The 21,463-nt window shown below is 45.8% G+C and overlaps 2 protein-coding genes across 5 annotated transcripts; one reads left to right on the forward strand and one right to left on the reverse strand.

Annotated features, from left to right (window-relative positions):
* Nucleotides 1–59: 59 nt before the first annotated feature.
* On the forward strand, nt 60–12,552 carry LOC124016133 (probable ATP-dependent RNA helicase DDX17). Of its 3 annotated transcripts, none has more exons than XM_046331664.1 (14): nt 60–209; nt 305–379; nt 720–879; nt 982–1,078; nt 2,704–2,837; nt 3,239–3,304; nt 4,666–4,807; nt 5,075–5,235; nt 5,519–5,691; nt 5,951–6,061; nt 6,312–6,373; nt 6,510–6,569; nt 10,784–11,014; nt 11,266–12,552. In XM_046331664.1, the coding sequence occupies exons 2-14, from the start codon at nt 324–326 to the stop codon at nt 11,781–11,783; spliced, it is 1,971 nt and encodes a 656-aa protein (XP_046187620.1). In that variant the 5' UTR covers nt 60–209; nt 305–323; the 3' UTR covers nt 11,784–12,552. The 3 variants fall into 3 exon arrangements, with proteins under 3 accessions (XP_046187620.1, XP_046187619.1, XP_046187621.1); XM_046331663.1 differs by having other exon boundaries at nt 61–209; nt 10,784–11,017; XM_046331665.1 differs by having other exon boundaries at nt 117–209; nt 274–379; nt 10,784–11,017.
* LOC124016134 (ADP-ribosylation factor-binding protein GGA1-like) lies at nt 12,421–21,093 on the reverse strand. 2 transcript variants are annotated; one of them, XM_046331666.1, is made up of 17 exons: nt 20,958–21,093; nt 20,335–20,419; nt 20,134–20,209; nt 19,911–20,009; nt 19,456–19,579; nt 18,664–18,761; nt 18,410–18,490; nt 17,121–17,258; nt 16,961–17,042; nt 16,492–16,602; nt 16,195–16,335; nt 15,972–16,036; nt 15,669–15,862; nt 15,345–15,568; nt 14,987–15,156; nt 14,681–14,791; nt 12,421–14,434 (listed from the first exon to the last, which is right to left on the reverse strand). In XM_046331666.1, the coding sequence occupies exons 1-17, from the start codon at nt 20,998–21,000 to the stop codon at nt 14,324–14,326; spliced, it is 1,953 nt and encodes a 650-aa protein (XP_046187622.1). In that variant the 5' UTR covers nt 21,001–21,093; the 3' UTR covers nt 12,421–14,323. The 2 variants fall into 2 exon arrangements, with proteins under 2 accessions (XP_046187622.1, XP_046187623.1); XM_046331667.1 differs by having other exon boundaries at nt 20,889–21,015.
* Nucleotides 21,094–21,463: the final 370 nt, after the last annotated feature.

A 21,463-nucleotide genomic window follows, 5' to 3' on the forward strand; every position in this document is an offset into this window, starting at 1 on the left:
GCCGAATTCTCCATTTGCCCTACGCTCCTTTGACACGAAACGTGCATGTTGTTTATGTCGGGTTACGACACAAAACCTTACGTCCACAGGGAGGGAGTGACTGGGGGAGTTGACGTGACGTGCTGTGAAGCAGCAGCAACTGCAAAACAAAATTATGTTTTGGCTTGTTCAATAACTTCAGGGCTCGTCTTACCTTTTAAGTTGTGTTTGTAAGTAAGTGTTTAACTTTATTGCACTTTCCTTATAACATAAGCTACCTTAACGGAATTGTAGGTTGCCGTGCAACTTTTAAATATTTCTACAGGCAATCATTTATTGAAAACATGAGGGGGAGTTCGTCGTACGGAGACCGAGATAGAGACCGTGGACGAGACAGAGGGTAAGCAGATATTTTCTGCAGCATGTGAAATATAGTTATAGCCACGTAGGAATATCTGTCAAAAGTGTGATTTTTATATCTTGGAATGCTGATGAATCTTGCTGAATGTCTACGTGCACGGGCGTGTCTCAGACATGTTGCACGCGCCGTGGTCGTGTATGACAAATAACTACTTGCTTGCAGCAGAGTTATAGGCGGTGCCCCACCCAGGGAAAAGTGTACACAAACTGCAAATAGATTAAATTGGCCAGGGACCCATTTAGTGTCTGTTGCAGTGTTACTAATCATGGATCGTTCATCTCTTTTTTTCATCACTCCCCTCCCTGTATATGTTCTATAGGGCTCGGTTTGGGTCCAGTAGCTGGGGCGGCTCTCCCCCTATGAAGAAGTTTGGGAACCCTGGAGAACGCCTTCGCAAGAAGAAGTGGGATCTGGACGAGCTGCCCAAGTTTGAGAAGAACTTCTACAACGAGCACCCAGAGCTCCAGCGCATGACTCAGGTACACACACACACAAACACACTATATACACATGCTCTTCGAAGGATGCTATCCATAGTGTGTCTATTGAGCCTGTTGATTCTCTGTTGTCTGTGTCTGCAGTATGACATAGATGAGTTCCGCAGGAGGAAGGAGATCACAGTCAGCGGTACTGGCTGCCCCAGGGCCATGACCAGCTTCCACCATGCACAGTTTCCCCGTAAGTAGACAACCGTAGATACCAGTTGACACTTGTTGAACCCATATTATAGCCTGTCCCTTCACCTTTTCAGCAGTCATGGCGGTTAAGAGATGAGAATAGGAAGTTGAACCCATTTTTTAAGAGTTCTTGGAACACAGCCAAAGCTTACAAAACACTAACCCCATAGGCTATTGGGAAGGGGAGGGGGGCTCATGGGTCACATTATTGTTTTTGTTTTTTAAAACACTCCAGGCCACTCTTGAACGTCAAACTAAATACATAGTAGAGGTCGACCGATATATATATATTTTTTTTATACCTTTATTTAACTAGACATGTCAGTTAAGAACACATTCTTATTTTCAATGACGGCCTAGGAACTGTGGGTTAATTGCCTCGTTCAGGGGCAGAAAGACAGATTTTCACCTCGTCAGCTCGGGGGATCCAATCTTGCAACCTTACAGTTAACTAGTCCAACGCAATAACGACCTGCCTCTCTCTCGTTGCACTCCACAAGGAGACTGCCTGTTACGCGAATGCAGTAAGCCAAGGTAAGTTGCTAGGTAGCATTAAACTTATCTTATAAAAAAACAATCTATCATAATCACTAGTTAACTACACATGGTTGATGAAATTACTAGATATTATCTAGTGTGTCCTGCGTTGCATATAATCTGACTGAGCATACAAGTATCTAAGTATCTGACTGAGCGGTGGTAGGCAGAAGCAAGCGCGTAAACATTCATTCAAACAGCACTTTCGTGCGTTTTGCCAGCAGCTCTTCGTTGTGCGTCAAGCATTGCGCTGTTTATGACTTCAAGCCTATCAACTTCCGAGATGAGGCTGGTGTAACCGAAGTGAAATGGCTAGCTAGTTAGCGCGCCTAATAGCGTTTCAAACGTCACTCGCTCTGAGCCTTGCAGTGCTTGTTTCCCTTGCTCTGCATGGGTAACGCTGCTTCGAGGGTGGCTGTTGTTGTTGTGTTCCTGGTTCGAGCCCAGGGAGGAGCGAGGAGAGGGACGGAGGCTATACTGTTACACTGGCAATACTAAAGTGCCTATAAGAACATTCAATAGTCAAAGGTTAATGAAATACAAATGGTATAGAGGGAAATAGTCCTATAATTCCTATAATAACTACAACCTAAAACTTCTTACCTGGGAATATTGAGGACTCATGTTAAAAGGAACCACCAGCTTTCATATGTTCTCATGTTCTGAGCAAGGAACTGAAACGTTAGCTTTCTTACATGGCACATATTGCACTTTTGCTTTCTTCTCCAACACTTTGTTTTTGCATTATTTAAACCAAATTGAACATGTTTCATTATTTACTTGAGGCTAAGGTGATTTTATTGATGTATTATATTAAGTTGAAATAAGTGTTCATTCAGTATTGTTGTAATTGTCATTATTACAAATAAATAAATAAAAATATGCCGAATAATCAGTATTGGCTTTTTTGGTCCTCCAATAATTGGTATCGGCGTTGAAAAATCATAATCGGTCGACCTCTAATACATAGTATGTTTGACAAATCGGTCAAAAATGAATCTGTGTGTCCCTCCGTTGAATTTCAAAAGCCAAAAGGTTTGCCCCTGGCTATAGCTAACTATTCCTTTAATTGTTTATCTTTGCTGACAGAGTATGTAATGGATGTGCTACTGAGTCAGGACTTCAAGGAGCCCACATCCATCCAGTCACAGGGCTTCCCTCTGGCCCTGAGTGGCAGGGACATGGTGGGCATCGCTCAGACTGGCTCCGGCAAGACCCTGGCAGTAAGGACGCCATGATAATCCAACAACACGCACAGTACCAACAGCTGCAACATCTCTGTCTGTCTTTCTTTCTGTCTCACACACACACACACACACACACACACACACACACACACACACACACACACACACACACACACACACACACACACACACACACACACACACACACACACACACACACACACACACACACACACACACACACACACACACACACACACACACACACACACACACACCAACAGCTGCAGTATAAAAACACATAAACTCCCAGGGGAACATTTGACAGCTGCAACACACAAAGACATATTGACACATGAGGACCAACCTCCCTGGACTGTCCGATTGGGACATATACCTCATGACCTCATTGTACTATTTGGCGCCTTTTCTTGCAGTATCTGCTTCCTGCCATTGTGCACATCAACCATCAGCCCTATCTAGAGAGGGGAGACGGACCTATTGTGAGTACACAACTGGAAACTGCACACGGTTGCTTATTCATATATTTCAGTGAGACTAGAATGTTTTGGCCCTTTTCTATAGTGTACTTAGCTCTGTTGTGCTTAGACCTACCTATAGTATGATGTAGCTGTATATCATGTGTTATTAAAGGTTATACACTACCGTTCATTAAATGGTAACCACAAAACACAGTGAAGAGGCAATTCTGGGATGCTGGCCTTCTAGGCAGAGTTGCAAAGAAAAAGCCATATTTCAGACTGGCCAATAAAAACAGAAGATTAAGATGGGGGTAAAGAACACAGACGCTGGACAGAGGAACTCTGCCTAGAAGGCCAGCATCCTGGAGTCGCCTCTTCACTGTTGACGTTGAGACTGAACAGAGGAACTCTGCCTAGAAGGCCAGCATCCTGGAGTCGCCTCTTCACTGTTGACATTGAGATTGGACAGAGGAACTCTGCCTAGAAGCCCAGCATCCTGGAGTCGCCTCTTCACTGTTGACGTTGAGACTGGACAGAGGAACTCTGCCTAGAAAGCCAGCATCCTGGAGTCGCCTCTTCACTGTTGACGTTGAGACTGGACAGAGGAACTCTGCCTAGAAGCCCAGCATCCTGGAGTCGCCTCTTCACTGTTGACGTTGAGACTGGTGTTTTGCGGGTACTATTTAATGAACCTGCCAGTTGATGACTTCTGAGGCGTCTGTTTCTCAAACTAGACACTAATGTACTTGTACTCTTGCTCAGTTGTACACCGGGGCCTCCCACTCCTCTTTCTATTCTGGTTAGAGACAATCTGTGCTGTTCTGTGAACGGAGTAGTACACAGCGTTGGACGAGATCTTCAGTTTCTTGGCAATTTCTCGCATGCAATAGCTTTTCTTTTCTCCTAACAAGAATAGACTGACGAGTTTCAGAAGAAAGGTCTTTGTTTCTGGCCATTTTGAGCCTGTAATCGAACCCACAAATGCTGATGCTCCAGATACTCAACTAGTCTAAAGAAGGCCAGTTTTATTGCTTCTTTAACCAGAACAACAGTTTTCAGATGTGCTAATATAATTGCAAAAATGATTTCTAATGATCAATTAGCCTTTTTAAAATGATAAACTTGGATTATCTAACACAACATGCCATTGGAACACAGGAGTGATGGTTGCTGATAATGGACCTCTGTACGCCTATGTAGATATTCCATAAAAAAATCTGTTGTTTCCAGCTACGATAGTCATTTACAACATTAACAATGTCTACGCAGCATTTGTGATCAATTTGATGTTATTTTAATGGTTTTCTTTCGAAAGCAATGACATTTCTCAGTGACGCCAAACTTTTAAACGGTAGTGAATGTATTGATATCTCTCTCCTCAGTGCCTGGTCCTGGCCCCGACCAGAGAGTTGGCCCAGCAGGTGCAGCAGGTGGCTCATGATTATGGAAAGACCTCCCGCATCAAGAGTACCTGTGTCTATGGAGGAGCACCCAAGGGACCGCAGATACGTGACCTGGAGAGAGGTGAGGAGCTACGGGTTGAATTAAATGCTGTTACAAGTTACTTACTTACTTATATTGTTTGTGCCTTCTACAGACAAGACCTCTCCACTTCTGATGATCTAAAACCTGATTGGCTCCCTGGCCCCAGCTTAGCTTAATTTTCTGCACTTCCCCTTCAGTTACTAGTATTAAGATTGAAAAAGCTACAAGTATTGGAAGTAATCTCACAATTGGTCTCTTCTGCGTCTCTTTTGAAACTCTGACACTTTGCATCCTACGTCCATATAGGTACAGAGATCTGCATCGCCACCCCGGGGCGTCTCATAGACTTCCTGGAGGCAGGGAAGACCAACCTGCGGCGCTGCACCTACCTGGTGCTGGACGAGGCTGACCGCATGCTGGACATGGGCTTCGAACCACAGATACGCAAGATCGTGGACCAGATCCGGGTAAACCAGGCACATGCTATTCTTAGCAAACCGCACACACATCTCCTGGAATTAGGCAACTATTATGACTGTGTGATACATAGCCATTCATGGATTGTTGGGTAGGTAGATGGATACTACAGAGGGTGGTAGGACAGACAGAGATGATCTATCGATCTTAATGACAGTTGATATAATATCAATCCATCGCAAATAACTAAATACTCATGTTATAGAATAGAGTAATAGTGTCGTGTCCTCTGAGGAGGAATATCCCCATTACCGTTCTCTCTCTGTGCCCCAGCCGGACCGCCAGACTCTGATGTGGAGTGCCACCTGGCCCAAGGACGTGCGTCAGCTGGCAGAGGACTTCCTGCGGGATTATGTCGAGATCAACGTAGGAGCTCTGGAGCTCAGCGCCAACCACAACATCCTGCAGATAGTGGACGTCTGCATGGAGAACGAGAAGGACAACAAGTTAGTGAGGCCATCCGCCAATGGACAAGATCCATCTCTAGTTTTGCATTCTGTTCATGTCTCCTTTCCTCAATCATCGCTGATCTGGAAGGGATGAAACCAATGTCGTTAAACGTATTCAGTATTCTTGGTTATGAAGGACAGGAACAGAGTGCAGGATGCTATCTTTTTGTAACGGTGAGAGCATATTAGTCTTGGGATTGTAGTGATTGAGGGATGTTTTCCTAATATCTTTCCTCTGTCTTTTTGTTGATGTCAGGCTGCTCCAGCTGATGGAAGAGATCATGGCTGAGAAGGAGAACAAGACCATCATCTTTGTGGAGACAAAGAAGCGCTGCGACGAGCTCACCCGCAGGATGAGAAGAGATGGGTGAGACGGAGAGAGACTGAGGGAAAGCACAGACTTGCAGAAATGGCTTTTAAGTCCTCTTTCAAAGCCACGATACTGACTATGCAAAACAAGAGCCCGTTGTTGTTTCATATGGAGTGTGTGTTGGGCTTCTTAGTCAGATAAGAGTGTAGAGAAATTGTCTAACTGTTCTTACAACTGCCTGCCTCATCACGTCCTGTTCTGCTGTCTCAGCTGTCCCATGGCAACATTGCTGTGGTGTGTTTTCTAGGTGGCCAGCCATGTGTATCCATGGGGACAAGAGCCAGCCAGAGAGAGACTGGGTTCTGACAGGTAGGTCACATTTCAACGGCCATGCTTTAGTCTGGTTTTGGTGAAATGTGTTTCAGTATGGGGTGTTCTTCCGTTTTTTTTTTGTTTCCTTTTTGAGAATTCTACCTAACGCCTTTGATTTTGTCTGAACTTTCAGAATTCCGTAGCAGCAAAGCTCCTATCCTCATCGCCACTGACGTGGCGTCTCGCGGTCTGGGTATGTCTTCTCAACATGGAATACACACTCGCGTGTTCACACTTACAGAGCACAACATACAGATTCAAAAAGTATACACGCTCTCCAACACACACAAACAAAAACAAATTCAGAGAAAAACACACACAATTAATAAATGTGATTTTTGTTGTTGCCTAATTTCCCATCCCGTTTTCCAGGTTTAAGATTTACAATGACAAAATCATACATTTGTCTGCAAACATGTAATAGCGGTGTTATTGAACCTGTAAACAACAACGAAAAATCGGTCAGCACTCTTTCTACAGCATGGCCTCTGTCAATGACTTTCTAATGGAAAGTAGAAGCACCTGACAATCCCCCAGGCCTTCAACTCCACAATGTTTTACAGTCTGTTTCTTGTTACTGCAGTCCAAAACGTCCTTCGACCGGGGCACTCTGGCACGCTTCCTAAATGGGGGTGTGATGAGGTGGGGGCAGATGTCCCCATGCTCGCCCCAATACTCTCCTCTCATGTCTCCTATACGATGTAACCCAAAACATGAAGGAAAACATCCCAAATATGCAGTATTATATGTTTGATTATTCCTCGAGATATGTTTACATTATTCATAGTACTGTAGTTATACTGTATTTTTTTCTACAGGTATTTTCTAGGTAGGGTGTGTTTTAGGGTTATCTATAAGTGAAATCGACAGTCAGTTCTCCCCATGTCAACCCTGAAACTTGTACAGAAGTGCCCTATTCCACCTCCCTAACTAAATAGGTTAAACCTGGAACCTGAGAAGGGAAGTAGACATGTTGGTTTTGCCAAGCTACCTATGACTGTGTCTTTGTTCTCTTTCTCTCCCCCTCAGGGTTGTGCAGCACAAGGCAGCTCCAGCACATGCTGGTGTCAGACAGTACTGGGGCTGCCCTCAGTCACGTTAGCAGCTAGCCAGGGGCTTGTCTATTTATCAGAACGATTCATCCCCCCCATTCTCCACCTTCTCTGGTTCCTAAACACCCCAAATAGACCCCCACAATAAACTGAGGGTAAATGATTATCTGGTTCCTAAACACCCCCATAGACCCCCATCATAGACTGAGGGTATGTGATTCCAGCGGGCTCTCCTTGGGATCAACCTGAGGTGCCTGTCTGTCCCTCCGCCTGTCCGTCCAAAAGGCAGACAGACAGGGAGAGTTAGGAGCTCGGCTGGATCGGGTCCTGATCGATTTGCGGAGGTCCTGCAACTCGGCGAGAGAGCAACAGAACCGTCCGTTGGGGGGGGGGGGGGTAGTGGTCCTGCTCCTGTCCGACGTTGCTGGTGTATGCGAAGGGTGAGGGGGAAACGGGGGGCTAGTTCGGACCCCCTCCTCTCTCCCTCCCCCCCAGCGCCTCCAAGCGAACCAGGGCTGATCAGGACAGGACAGGACAGGGGGTGACTGACTACCCTTGTAAAACAACTCTAAAGGGGTAAGTACCTCAACACCCCCTTTCCTACTACACCTTCCACGACCTCCCCAGTCGCATCAACTCATTCAGGTAGTTTCATCGATCCATGTTGAAGTCAGTCACAGAAAGGTATTTGTTGAAGGAATTGTGTTGAACTTTATCCTCCAACATTTTCTCTTGGTGGAAACATATTAAGGTTCGGGAGGTTCTGTGAGTAGTAAAATGGCCTCCCTCTGTTACCATGGAAAACAGAGGGAAAAGGTCCAAGGAGATGTTTTGTTTTCGGACCAACCCAGCAGTGTTGTCAGAGCTTCTGTAATGAGAAACAGATTTTTTTCTTGTCCTTTTACTGTCATTTCAACATCCGAATTTAAAAGAAACATTGGAAATACTTTTACTCTTCTGGTCTGGTTGTGTTGACAGTGTACTGTCACTCATTTCTCCATATTCTTCTCATACCATTTCTCAGCAGAGAACATGTTACCATGGTAGAACTAAATGTTCTGAATGGTTGTACTATTATGTAAGATTGCGTAAAGTGTGCATTGGTGAAGGTCCAGACAGAGAATGTCACATCATCATCTCTACTGAAGCCTTCCGAATGCTGAGTGGTTCTCTCTTGTCACATTCTGATGGGGTTTACCACTAAACCTCTAGGCCCCCAGTCAAGATATTTTTACCCGAAACTGACTTTCAAAGGTTTTACTTCAGGAATTATCACTTATTCTACTTCAATTTGGATAAATGTATGTTCTTCTGTTATTATTGGACAGGTAAGTGGTAATCAATATTTATACAATATTAATTTGAAATGGATTTCTAAATAATCATCCACTTTTCTCTCATAGCTTTGGCGTTGTTTAAATACCATATGTCTTATTTCTCACTGTACAAAAATCTCTCAAACCCTCCTCTCCCTCCAAACTGTCCTCTCCCTCCTCATCTCACCCTCCAAACCCTCCTCATCTCACCCTCCAAACCATCCTCATCTCACCCTCCAAACCCTCCTCATCTCACCTTCCTCTCCCTCCAAACCGTCCTCTCCCTCCTCATCTCACCCTCCAAACCATCCTCATCTCACCCTCCAAACCATCCTCTCCCTCCTCATCTCACCCTCCTCTCCCTCCAAACCGTCCTCTCCCTCCTCATCTCACCCTCAAACCCTCCTCATCTCACCCTCCAAACCCTCCTCATCTCACCCTCCAAACCCTCCTCATCTCACCCTCCAAACCATCCTCTCCCTCCACATCTCACCCTCCTCTCCCTTCAAACCGTCCCCCCCTCATCTCACCCTCCAAACCCTCCTCATCTCACCCTCCAAACCCTCCTCTCCCTCCAAACCATCCTCATCTCACCCTCCAAACCCTCCTCATCTCACCCTCCTCCCCCTCCAAACCGTTCTCTCCCACCTCATCTCACCCTCCTAACCCTCCTCTCCATCCAAACCATCCTCTCCCTCCTCATCTCACCCTCCTCTCCCTCCAAACCGTCCTCTCCCTCCTCATCTCACCCTCCAAACCCTCCTCATCTCACCCTCCAAACCCTCCTCATCTCACCCTCCAAACCCTCCTCATCTCACCCTCCAAACCCTCCTCATCTCACCCTCCAAACCATCCTCTCCCTCCTCATCTCACCCTCCACTCCCTCCAAACCGTCCTCTCCCTCCTCATCTCACCCTCCAAACCCTCCTCATCTCACCCTCCAAACCCTCCTCATCTCACCCTCCAAACCCTCCTCATCTCACCCTCCTCTCCCTCCAAACTGTCCTCTCCCTCCTCATCTCACCCTCCAAACCCTCCTCATCTCACCCTCCAAACCATCCTCTCCCTCCTCATCTCACCCTCCTCTCCCTTCAAACCGTCCCCCCCCCTCCTCATCTCACCCTCCTCTCCCTCCTCATCTCACCCTCCAAACCATCCTCATCTCACCCTCCAAACCATCCTCATCTCACCCTCCAAACCATCCTCATCTCACCCTCCAAACCATCCTCTCCCTCCTCATCTCACCCTCCTCTCCCTTCAAACCGCCCCCCTCCTCATCTCACCCTCCAAACCATCCTCATCTCACCCTCCAAACCATCCTCATCTCACCCTCCAAACCATCCTCATCTCACCCTCCAAACCATCCTCATCTCACCCTCCAAACCATCCTCTCCCTCCTCATCTCACCCTCCTCTCCCTTCAAACCGCCCCCCTCCTCATCTCACCCTCCAAACCATCCTCATCTCACCCTCCAAACCATCCTCTCCCTCCTCATCTCACCCTCCTCTCCCTTCAAACCGCCCCCCTCCTCATCTCACCCTCCAAACCATCCTCATCTCACCCTCCAAACCATCCTCTCCCTCCTCATCTCACCCTCCTCTCCCTTCAAACCGCCCCCCCTCCTCATCTCACCCTCCAAACCATCCTCTCCCTCCTCTCACCCTCCAAACCATCCTCATCTCACCCTCCAAACCCTCCTCATCTCACCCTCCTCATATCACCCTCCTCTCCCTCCAAACCGTTCTCTCCCACCTCATCTAACCCTCCTCTCCATCCAAACCATCCTCTCCCTCCTCATCTCACCCTCCTCTCCCTCCAAACCGTCCTCTCCCTCCTCATCTCACCCTCCAAACCATCCTCTCCCTCCTCATCTCACCCTCCTCTCCATCCAAACCGTCCTCTCCCTCCTCATCTCATCCTCCTCTCCCTCCAAACCATCCTCTCCCTCCTCACCTCACCCTCCTAACCCTCCTCTCTCATCTCTCCCTCCTCACCCATCACCTTCCTCTCCCACCTCTCAAAACCACTTTCCCACAAAGACGTGGACGATATCAAGTTTGTCATCAACTATGACTACCCCAACTCGTCTGAGGACTACGTGCACAGGATCGGCCGTACAGCCCGCAGCACCAACAAGGGCACGGCCTACACCTTCTTCACCCCGGGTAACCTGCGCCAGGCCAGGGACCTGGTCCGAGTCCTGGAGGAGGCCCGGCAGGCCATCAATCCCAAACTGCTGCAGTTGGTTAACTCTGGACATGGGGGAGGAGGTGGTGAGACTGTCTTGATTCACACTATAGGGTCAACCCGAACCAGACTATGCTGGCTCAATTGAGGAATGGGTGTTATTTCTATTATTTCTAGACCCCAGTTTTTAATTCTATTCTATCACCTTTACCATCTCACATCCAAACATAAACTACACGTTCTGTGTAACCAGTGATGTTTGACATTCTTAAACTAAAATATTTCAGCTTATATTATGACATTCTAATCCTCCTATGTGAATGTTCTTCTCCAGGTGGCAGGATGCGTTACCGTGGCGGCGGTTCCAGCGCCAACAACCCCAACATGATGTTCCAGGACGTGTGTGAGCGTCGCTTGCGCTCCGTCAGCGGGGGCAACAAGCCAGACAGCCGCGGCAGCAGCTTTAGCCGGGATGGGCGCAGTGGCGGGGGTCGGGACAGAGACACTAGGTCCTCATCCTCTTCCTCCAACAGGGACCGAAGCAGGGTCAGCCGGGGGAGTTACGGCTCCGGGGGGGGCGACCAATACCAGAGCTATGGTGGTGGTACCCAGTACAGCTCCAGGGCTGGGGGGGCTGCTAATGGGGCCCCTAGGGATAGTAGTGGTAGGGGCCAGAATCAGTCCAGTCAGCCCCAGGGTGTGTTCGGTCCAGCTCCTCCACCTGCAGCAGGTCCCAAGCCCCTCATGGCCCAGCTGATGGCCCCACCACATCCCCCTCTCATGAGCTTCATAGGGCAGCCTCCGTACCCCTTTGCTCCTCCCCCGCCGCCTACACCACCACCCAGGAAGTAGAATTACTACACAGTCATGGTGCTTGAAATCCGAATCACCATGTTCTTCAAACCCTAGAGTTTATCAGTGTGTAACTGTAACGTTACTTCTCTGAAAGGGTGTTTAGAGTTGCCGTCCTGCCCTTACATACCATGGTAAAGCATGAGGTAAGAGATTTGAGGTAAGGGCTAACATATAGCTTACATAGCATATAACATATTTTTATACTTGTTTGTTTTGTGATGATTTTAACTACATCTGAAAATATATCGTACTCGTGCATGATACACTTCTCGCTTTTCATGTGTTCAAGAGTAGTCCGTGCGTGGCCAGAATATGATATTCTGTGAATCTGAAGCTGTGACTCTTTGGTATTAATTGGCACGACAGTTGATATTTCCATTTGTGATTTACTCTACATTGTGAGGTTCTACTCCATTAGTAACAAATGCTAAAATGTGATATTTCTTTGTTGCCATGTAGAACTCCAGTGATTTTGTCAGTCAGCTATGCTTTCTACTTCTCTTTTGGGGAAGTGAATGTTGCATTATATCGTTCTCTATTATCCTAGAACTTTTTCTATAAACTGTTTACAAGCTGTATTGCTATACCATTTCCTTCATATTAACACTATATCAGGAGAATTTGGGAATGATAATCCCATCAGTCAGCACATTGAGTGTTGCTTTGAATGTTTAATCAACATTGTATTGGAAAGAGGTAATTCATACTTTTCTTTTTCTACATTGCTTTATTTCACAGGATTTCAATAAAGTTTCTGAAACCAAAATCCTTGTAATTGTTGTACGGAGTACAGGATAGGTAAGCATGAGTGAACATTCATTGACAACCAAGACAGTTTAAACCCCCAAGAAAAAGAATAACTTTATTTCCCTTAAATACATATTTGCACTACATTCTCACCATTCCCCCATCAATATTTATTTGCTCTCTTTAATTCTACTTTTTTTTGGCAAATGTACATAATTGCAGAACCATTCTTATTATTTACAAAGTCAGAGCAGGGAGCCTGAGTCCCAGATCTGTTTGGGCTGTTTTACCAGCTTCTACAGTCATTGAGTTCACAAGACAGCACAAACAGATCTGGGAAGCAGGCTAGGGAATAAAGGCAGGGAGGTGGAATGTGGAGGGGAGCTGCAGAATGACGTCAGATGCAGCTGCTGCATGGTTGGGCCACTGTATCTGCAATAGACAGGTGGGGCTGCTGGCTTTACTTCTAGCCAAGCACTAACATGGTACCTGATCAACTAATCTTAGTCTTCTATAAATCATTTTATTGGTTGAATCGGGTGTGGTACTAAGCAAAAGCTTCCGCCTCCACTCCCGTGTGGATATGATTGAACGGACGCATCAATGACCATAACCAAATTTCATAGGAAAATCAGTAGTCCGACTCTGAAACTGGAAAACAAATTAGCATTCGTATGTACATGGAAGGTAAACAAAATTAAATACCAAGATACATAAAGAACAAACTCTCAGCTTTAGGCACATACGGCAGATTTAAGCGGTGTCAGCACTGACAACTCAGTACTGAACTAACGCCTCTCCCTTTGGGTCAACGTCAACAGCTGAAGGTGGAACAGAGGACAGCAAATGAGGGAATCATATTCATGTACAAAACCAAACTAACAGGAAGTGCATGCACAGTGTAGTGGAAGGAAAAGCAACAAACTGCTGTTTAGATCAAAACATAACCATGTGATTTCAATAGAACGAATAATAGTGTCACAGATTGGATATTCCTTCACAGAAGATTGGACAGGATATACATTTGTTACAGCTTCAGACACCTACTGCCGAACTTATCATGTAACAGTCACAGACCCAACTGGTCTCACACCGTACAAATAATACAATACTTTGGGACTACACTATTTGAGTGTCATATTTTGTGCAGAATAATGCTATCAGGCGTAGTAGCCTGAGAGAAACAGTTCCACACACATTCAGTTTAAAAGGCTTTGACTTCTCTCAGAACTCACAGCAATGATTTGTTTTGGACAGATCACGTGAGGTGGTTATTATACAGTAATGCATTGGAGACTAAGGGCTGATTGTAGTACAGTCAAGAAAAACACAAAATGGAGTATGAAAGATGACGTGGTGGTGGATCATGGATGGGACACATGGGAAGGCTTAAGGGAGAAACTGCCCACAAATAACTTATCTAGGATCCACTTTCCCTGCCGATATTCAATCCATAACAAATGGGAAGACATAAGGGCTCGGACACACCAATAGCGTTTGCCTGCCGAGTGTACTTAGCACCTCTGAACAGAGTACCGGACATAATCTGAAAACTGAGTGCAAACCGATTTTACATGTAGAATTACGCGAAAACGTCAGTAGTCAACAGCACACATTTGGTGTGACCCTTAAAGGAGAAACCGATCCCAAATAACAGGTCTAAGACCAGATTTCCCATAACCATCACAATGTAAAAACGCCATCTTTCCCTGGACCAGTGCTTGGGGGGGACCTTCGACCTACACCTAAGGGAAGCAGCGGATCAGGTGACAGGAAGTTGATCAGTCCCACTAAAGTTTCCCCCAGGTATCTGGAGGGGGGAACTGTTCTACATCGCCGGATTCGTCATGTGATTCTTCTCCCAGGTCATATGTGAGCTTGTATCGCAACCGGACCATCTCCTGAAAGAAAGAACTGAACCATGTTAGGCTACAACAGGAAAGGGGACAAATCAACATGCTTTCTGCTTGCACATGTTTTAAGTTCTGTTTTGTTGCCACGGTGACAGTTTGTCACCTCAGGGCTTTTCACAGCTACAAATGAGATGCTGACTGGGCCGTTTTTTTTTTAACGAGCATAGGTTAAACACCTTGGAAAGAAGGCGGGAGGAGTCTGTGTGTGTGCGCGCGTGTGTGTGTGTGTAGTACCTTGTGAGGATTGGCCAGCAGTAGGACCTGTGTGATGGCGGCTAGGGGTAAGATGGGGTTGAAGGCTGGAAGCTCAGTTCCCGAAGGAGGCTGTAGCTTCACCTTCATCACCTAGAAACAGACAGAGGGGGAAACACATTACACTCAAACTACAGTCACAACTCAGCGCACATAGGTTACCGCAGAACACAACCATCTAATCAGACAGTGGAAATTAGGGACAAACAAATGAGGTAGAAGATGGATCACCAATACAAATTAGAGGGGGGGGGGGGGGTTTAGTGAGAAAGAAGAGACAGGGCCAACCTTGGGTACTGCAGACTGGAAACGGATGTTGGTGACTGGTATGGGGGCGGAGGACAACATGGAAATGATCACTACCAGCACGTCAGGCCGAGAGGGAGGAGAGTCACGGGCAAAGTGGAACAGCACCCGCAAACTGTGCTTGTCAAATACAGTCACTGGTAACAAGCTGCCTAGAGGACAGACAGAGGCTTAGGGTTAGTTCATACCCAGCCATCACCATGTCTGGAGACATGTTGCAACACAGGTAATGGCTGGGTGGGTATGTTATAGTTATTATTTGGAGTCTGGTTTGGTATTTTTCTTGCTAACGTTCAAAACAACCATACAGTAATACAGATTGATCAGACAATTGGCTTACTGGGCTTGATGGATTCCAGGGGCACAGTCACGTTAGCTAAGGAGATGTCGTTCTGGGGGGCTGGGGTAGGAGGCCCGAGGCTGGGCAGGGAGTCTAGGAGAGACCCAGGCTGCTCAGAGGGGAAGGCCAGGACAGGGCTGGGGGTGGAGGTGCTAGTAGTGTTGGTACTGGACTTGGTCTGGAGGTCTCGCAGGGTGGGTCTGGACTGGGGCTGCAGTTTATCCCTGTGAGGGTTGAGAGAGAGCAAGGGGTCAGCTTTTTTAAGAGAAAACAGAGTGTTTACGTTACAGATTAGCAGCTGCCTCTCTGGCTTGCAGTGTTTACCAATTGACGTGCTGCATCCCCGGGGGTAGGGACTGATGCAGCAGGGTCTTGCCCAGCAGGTCTAACTCATCCAGGGCTTTAGGGGAAGCAGCGGGGGCCCCCCCTGATGGAGCCTGGGGGATAGGGGTCACGGCCGGTAGCAACACTGTTGCAGTAGGCACCGCTGGGACGACTGGCTCTACACTGTCAGAACACTGTGCAGAAAAACACTGTGTTAGGGACATTTTGTGTGTGTGTGTGTGTGTGTGTGTGTGTGTGTGTGTGCGCGCGCGCATGCGTCATATGCTGACAACTCTCTCTCACCTGAAAGGAGTTCCAGTCCCCCGACTGAGGAGTGTGGGTAGAGTTGGGCGTTACGTCATTGAGTCCTGAGTGAAAACCACAATAGAAAGAGGCTGTCGACACGAACCGAGAGAGAACACGATGCATAACCACAGTTGGGCGAGTCATGGCAAGTTGGAAAATAATTGGGCAATTTAATAAGAGTAAACAAGCTAGCGAAACGACATTCAGAACTGCTGCTTACCTAGTGACATGAGCTCATCATCTAGCAGGCTGATACCCATTTCTTGTGACGGGGTCTGTAGTGAGGGGGTGTCTGGGTAGGAGGGAAGTCCAGTGGGCGATGTGTCTAACCCTGTCAGGTCTAGGAGGGCTGTGCTACTTCCTGTGGAGAGATAGGGGAGATCAAACATGTCGGTCTTCGTGATCAAATGTTTTGAAACTACTGAACGAAACACATCTGTGAAAATGAACAGGGAAACACCCTGAGACACCAGCAGGTTCAGGTCGTGACCCTACTGAGGTCCTCTCTCGCTCTCACCTGGTAGTGTGGGCATGGCTGTGCTGTCTCCGTTCACCTCTTCTCCCTTCACCAGCTGTCTGTACAGGTTGATGACCTGAGTCAGGCTGTCGTTGGCCTGCAGGATTTCAGCTGGCGTAACAGAGACGTACACAGAGGGTGAGCTGTGCAATGCGTCGATACAGAACCATATAGTACTATCTAACAACTGTACAGAGGATGCATCACTCTCCAGCCATTTTGAATCATACCTCTTGTATTGATCACACTATATGTATAGAACAAAGAAGGCCCGCACACTGTTAAGGCTCCCAATTCACTGCTTTATTGACAACGTTTCGATCCAAAACGGATTTTCGTCAGGTCCTGACAGTGTGTGGGCCTTCTTGTTCTATACCAGTATTCTTTATTAGCCCAGCACCTATGTTTTTAAGAATGTGCGTATGACCAAACTTTTCTATCACACTATATGGAAACATAAGATTCTCACCCAAGGCCTCATCGTTGTCCTCTGTGTCGCTAGCCAATCGGAACAAAGTAGGCCTCATCTTTTCACAGCTCTGGTATAGGTCCTGCAAACACAAACACATTTAGAAATAGCCCATTGCACACACACAAACACACCCCTAGTGGTGTTGCTCTGTGCTAACCTTGATGAGTTCCTGATTGCTCTGGGAGCTGCTCTCCTTGCTATAATCTCCCAGTAGCTGGGTCAGCAGGCCCACACTCTCCTTCACCTCCTGGATGGCGTTCACACGCTTAGACACCTTCTCCATTCGCTTCTGGTCCTGGTAGAACCATAATAGAACACACACACACACACTCAGAACACTGCAATAAAATAAAAACATTATCCCATAAAATAAAATCTGGAGCGCTCTGAAGTCTGCATAGGTTGTTTTATTGCAGGCATATACAGTACAATTATGAGAGCAGTTGTAGGGATAGTAGATCACAATCGTGAGGCTGTTCAGAATTCAATCCATAAAAATCATTAGAAGTGCTTTGACGATATAAAGTGCTCGGTTTACTTAGCGTACGAGTAATAAATTGACTGCGCTGTGAATGCATTGATTGACACTGTTGTGGCTGAATCAGAATTAGTTAGGTAACATTGATAAATAAGATGTTTTATTTACATAATAATGCTTATGTGAGATATTTTTCATTAGGATGTTTTCTTTTGGATAATATTGTTGGCAGTTGCATTTTCCTCCCTCTTCTCCAGAGCTTAGTCACTTTGGGCCCAGAGAGGGGAGAGGTCAGGCTTGTCTTCATATGTCAATGTATCTGTTAAACCATGTGATGCTATGAAGAATATCAGAAGGGGAGGAGGACAGAATGGAGGCTTGTCTTCTTATGGGAATGTGTCTGTAACTATTGTATGTCCCCTCTGAGCTTGCCCTTATCTTGATTTAGTATATGACCTAAGAGGCTCACTGTCTTTTCTGATCTTGTCCAGGAGGGGTTGGGTTGTATTTGAGATGGGAGTATCTAGAATTGACAATGTATATATGCCATTGGATGAGGTAATGTTTTGGTCCTAAGTGGTACCAAGAACAGGATTAGATTCAAACCAAACAATAGAATTAGCTATAAATTATCTAGCTTTGGGATACTCCTCTTTCAAGTAAAATGTCCTTTGTGTAATGTTCCTAAGATCTGTTATTCGTCATGCGAGTTGAGAGGGGTGTGTCTTGGCTATAAATGAGACTAAGAATTGTTTTGTAGGCACTCTCAGAGAATTCCTTTATAGACACTGAATTGATCTGAGAGTCACAGGGCTATGGTGAAGCTCATATATAATTAAAAATTGACTTTATAATATAACTGACTTTGCTCTCTCAATATTTAGTAATACAGGAAATTACCACAACAACAACACCCACCCAAACAAACACACAATCACGCAGACAGGAGTAAACAGAGTAGGACATACCTCCTGCACCATTTCCTTAATGAGTTTGTTTGCTGCTCTTAGATCTTCAGGGTGAGTGCTATTCAAAAGCCGAGACAGCATCTACAAAGGAAGGAAGGGAAGAGGAAGGAAAACAGGAGAGGTAAAAGGGGGAGAGCAGGCCGTTAGGGAATACATGAAAATTACAGTGGAAGAATGGAAAGATCAATTCAAAATGTCCGCTAATGTCATCTCTATTGACAAAACTCAAGGGGCTGCTTCATTGTCATCTTTACCTTGGACTTCTCCTCATCCTCAAATATGACGCTCTTAGTTCTGGGCGGAGGGGGTGGAAGGGGCTCATCAGGAAGTACCGGGTCCTGCTTCACAATGCCTGGAAGAGAGCAGGGAACCCCATCCATGTCACATGAATAAACAGAATGTCACCGGCACTCCCTACAGTGTATAGTACATCATGTATATACCGTAGGTTTCCGGCACGTTGGTAATAACATTGTTTTCCCCATGAAGTTATTGTAAACACAAGCAGCGCAACCAACGGATTTAGGGCCAGGCTAAGAAATATTGTTGGCGGTCACTCCCTGAAGCAAAACACTTAACTTGAGCACTATGTAATTATCTTAAATCATACTAAACAAGCAGTCATACTAAACAAGCAGTCATACTAAACAAGCAGTCATACTAAACAAACAGTTTCTCTCTCACTTAGACAGACTAAGTGAAAAAAAAAGATTCTGGATGCAGACTCAGGAGTTTCAATATGATTTTGTCTTATGTTGGTGCATAAACTATAAAAAGAAGAAGTGAGATTGACATGGACAAAATACTATTTATATCAGGAGCACACATTAGGGGAACATACAGATCACTCATTTGTTTTTGTTTTTAAACTCCTGAAATGATCATACAGTTACAGTACTGTAATAAATGTGATGATTTAGCCGTATTCCTCATCCTGAAGTTCCATCATAGTAAAAACAATGAGTTAATAGAAAAGGATCAACACAAGGAGAATGTTTTATTTCACTCCTATTCTTTCTAGGTGTGTCATCACTATTAAAGCTCACCTTGTTTCTTCAGCATCTGGTAGGCGTCTGCTATCTTGGGCTCGTCAGGCAGACCCACCGTCCAACTGAACATCACCTCCAGAACCTTCTTCTTCACTGGCTCTGGGGCCCGAGTACCCAGGTACTGCACAGGAGATGAGATTTAGGATCATCAAAACAGACAGAATGGAAAACTGGGTTGTTTGTTTATAAAAAAAAGGGTTTGAGTTACATAAAGGGTTGTTCCATTTGATTTCAATCAACTGTTGTCCGCACCCTTTTAGATTTGACCAAAACTTTCCATACATATTTGCCCATGGTAGAAAACATTCAGGTGCTCAAAATTGACCCATTTTGCATACCCCACTTCTACCATGGGAAAATATGTATGGAATGTTTCATTCAGATCAAAACAGGTACAGTCAAAGTTATTGAATTCAAATGGAACACTAAAGAAATAGCCCCCCAGACAGTACCTTGGGTGAGACCACCTTGATGAGCTCGTTGAGGAAGCGGAATTTGCCCACTTCATTGTGGAACCTCTTCCCACAGTTCTTCATGCACATCTCTAGAACCTAGGGACACATATATGTTATGATACTGCTGGTGGTGGGATCACTTACAATTAGCATATTCTGGCCAATGGAGATGTCAGTGAGCATGTCAACCAATACGTTACCCTGATAATGGTTTACTCACCATTAGTGCTTGCATGGCCTCCCATTCTTGTGGTGACTGGATCTTGTGGGCCAAAAGTCTGGTAGCCAGTTGAGGACTAGGGGGGAGGGAGGGGACATCAAATAAGAGTACCTGTATGGTTTGCCATATGTTTAAACATGTTGAGGTACTAACTGACAAAGCAAGCCTATGACCAGCTCTCCACATGTTGGTCCTTCTTACCCTTCAGGCTCATTGTTGAGCTGTTCACAGAAGCCCTGGATACTGTCCCAGTCCGCCTCCTTGTTCAGAGGGTTGGTGGCTTTGTCTGGAGAGAATAAAAGCAAATTCCAGAACCTGGAGCTTATCAACATTTTCAAGGGTTTCTCGCTACCCTAGAACCTAATGCACAAAAAAAGCTTTCGTGTTTACTTGCTGCAAACGTTAGCAGACTGACTCCTCCCCAATGTATTTGCCCATTGACACTTAGCCACTGGATACTGTGGCTATTTAGCTTAGCCAGTCTGATTCACCAGTTTCAAAGTCGGACTTTGTTGTATTTGTAACAAATTGCGTATTAAGAACATTTAAAATAAACGATATTCGTGCTTATCAAGGCATTATTCTGCGTAAACAATACAGGGGTGAGGTCTGTTTTGGTTCCGACCTTAGCAGCGCTACGTTATAGCACGCTAGCTAGCACTTTGGATAAAGCATCATCATCATCACTGGGATGTTCGTCCACTGCACATACAACAATTATACTCATAACACTAAAACTACAGGGCATTCTCTACCTCAGTTTTCTGAAAGTAAATTGGTCACGTATTGAGTCGTTATAGCAGTAAAAGCATCGTATGACTCACTGACGCGAGACTCCAAGCTCTCCTCCTCTGGCGGCGCCGCCATTTTCGGGGATTCCGATTAACTGGCAGCTATCGCGTTACTTTGCCAGTCTCATGCAACGACGTGGGCGTCATCATATCATGCCATGCCTGGTAGTCCCCCTACTTCACGGTTGTCAAGGATTTAAATCTGAGCTGCGTGATGATGCATTTTATGACCGAAATCGTCTTGCACCAAAAGCCTCCATCTCAAGTCATACTTTCCTCTTTTGTTTGTTGATGTTTGTTAATATAAAATAAAACAATGTCATACTGCCACATGTCATCCCAATACCTGCTGCTCTCATCCAAATACACAGACACCACAACTCTATGTCATGCACGATCATCTCATCTTCCATGATTGATATTCCAGGATGTTTATGTCACTTGTCTACACAGATACAACGAAAAGGCACAAAGTTCTATGTTTCGTCGTCACATGTAAAGGCTCCATCAGGAGAAAGACAGATACATTTCGATATAAA

Source organism: Oncorhynchus gorbuscha, linkage group LG26 (assembly GCF_021184085.1).
Source record: "Oncorhynchus gorbuscha isolate QuinsamMale2020 ecotype Even-year linkage group LG26, OgorEven_v1.0, whole genome shotgun sequence".
Taxonomy (NCBI): domain Eukaryota; kingdom Metazoa; phylum Chordata; class Actinopteri; order Salmoniformes; family Salmonidae; genus Oncorhynchus; species Oncorhynchus gorbuscha.

Bases quoted from the DNA above. Each gene is read 5' to 3' on its own strand.
- LOC124016133 (XM_046331663.1), top strand. From the start codon at position 324: ATGAGGGGGAGTTCGTCGTACGGAGACCGAGATAGAGACCGTGGACGA. The intron at 6,570-10,783 runs GTATGTCTTCTC...TTTCCCACAAAG, and splicing joins CGTGGCGTCTCGCGGTCTGG to ACGTGGACGATATCAAGTTT. The intron at 11,018-11,265 runs GTGAGACTGTCT...GTTCTTCTCCAG, and splicing joins TGGACATGGGGGAGGAGGTG to GTGGCAGGATGCGTTACCGT.
- LOC124016134 (XM_046331666.1), bottom strand. From the start codon at position 21,000: ATGGCGGCGCCGCCAGAGGAGGAGAGCTTGGAGTCTCGCGTCA. The intron at 17,259-18,409 runs GTATGTCCTACT...TGGTTCTACCAG, and splicing joins TTAAGGAAATGGTGCAGGAG to GACCAGAAGCGAATGGAGAA. The intron at 16,603-16,960 runs GTGAGAATCTTA...CTGTTACGCCAG, and splicing joins GGACAACGATGAGGCCTTGG to CTGAAATCCTGCAGGCCAAC.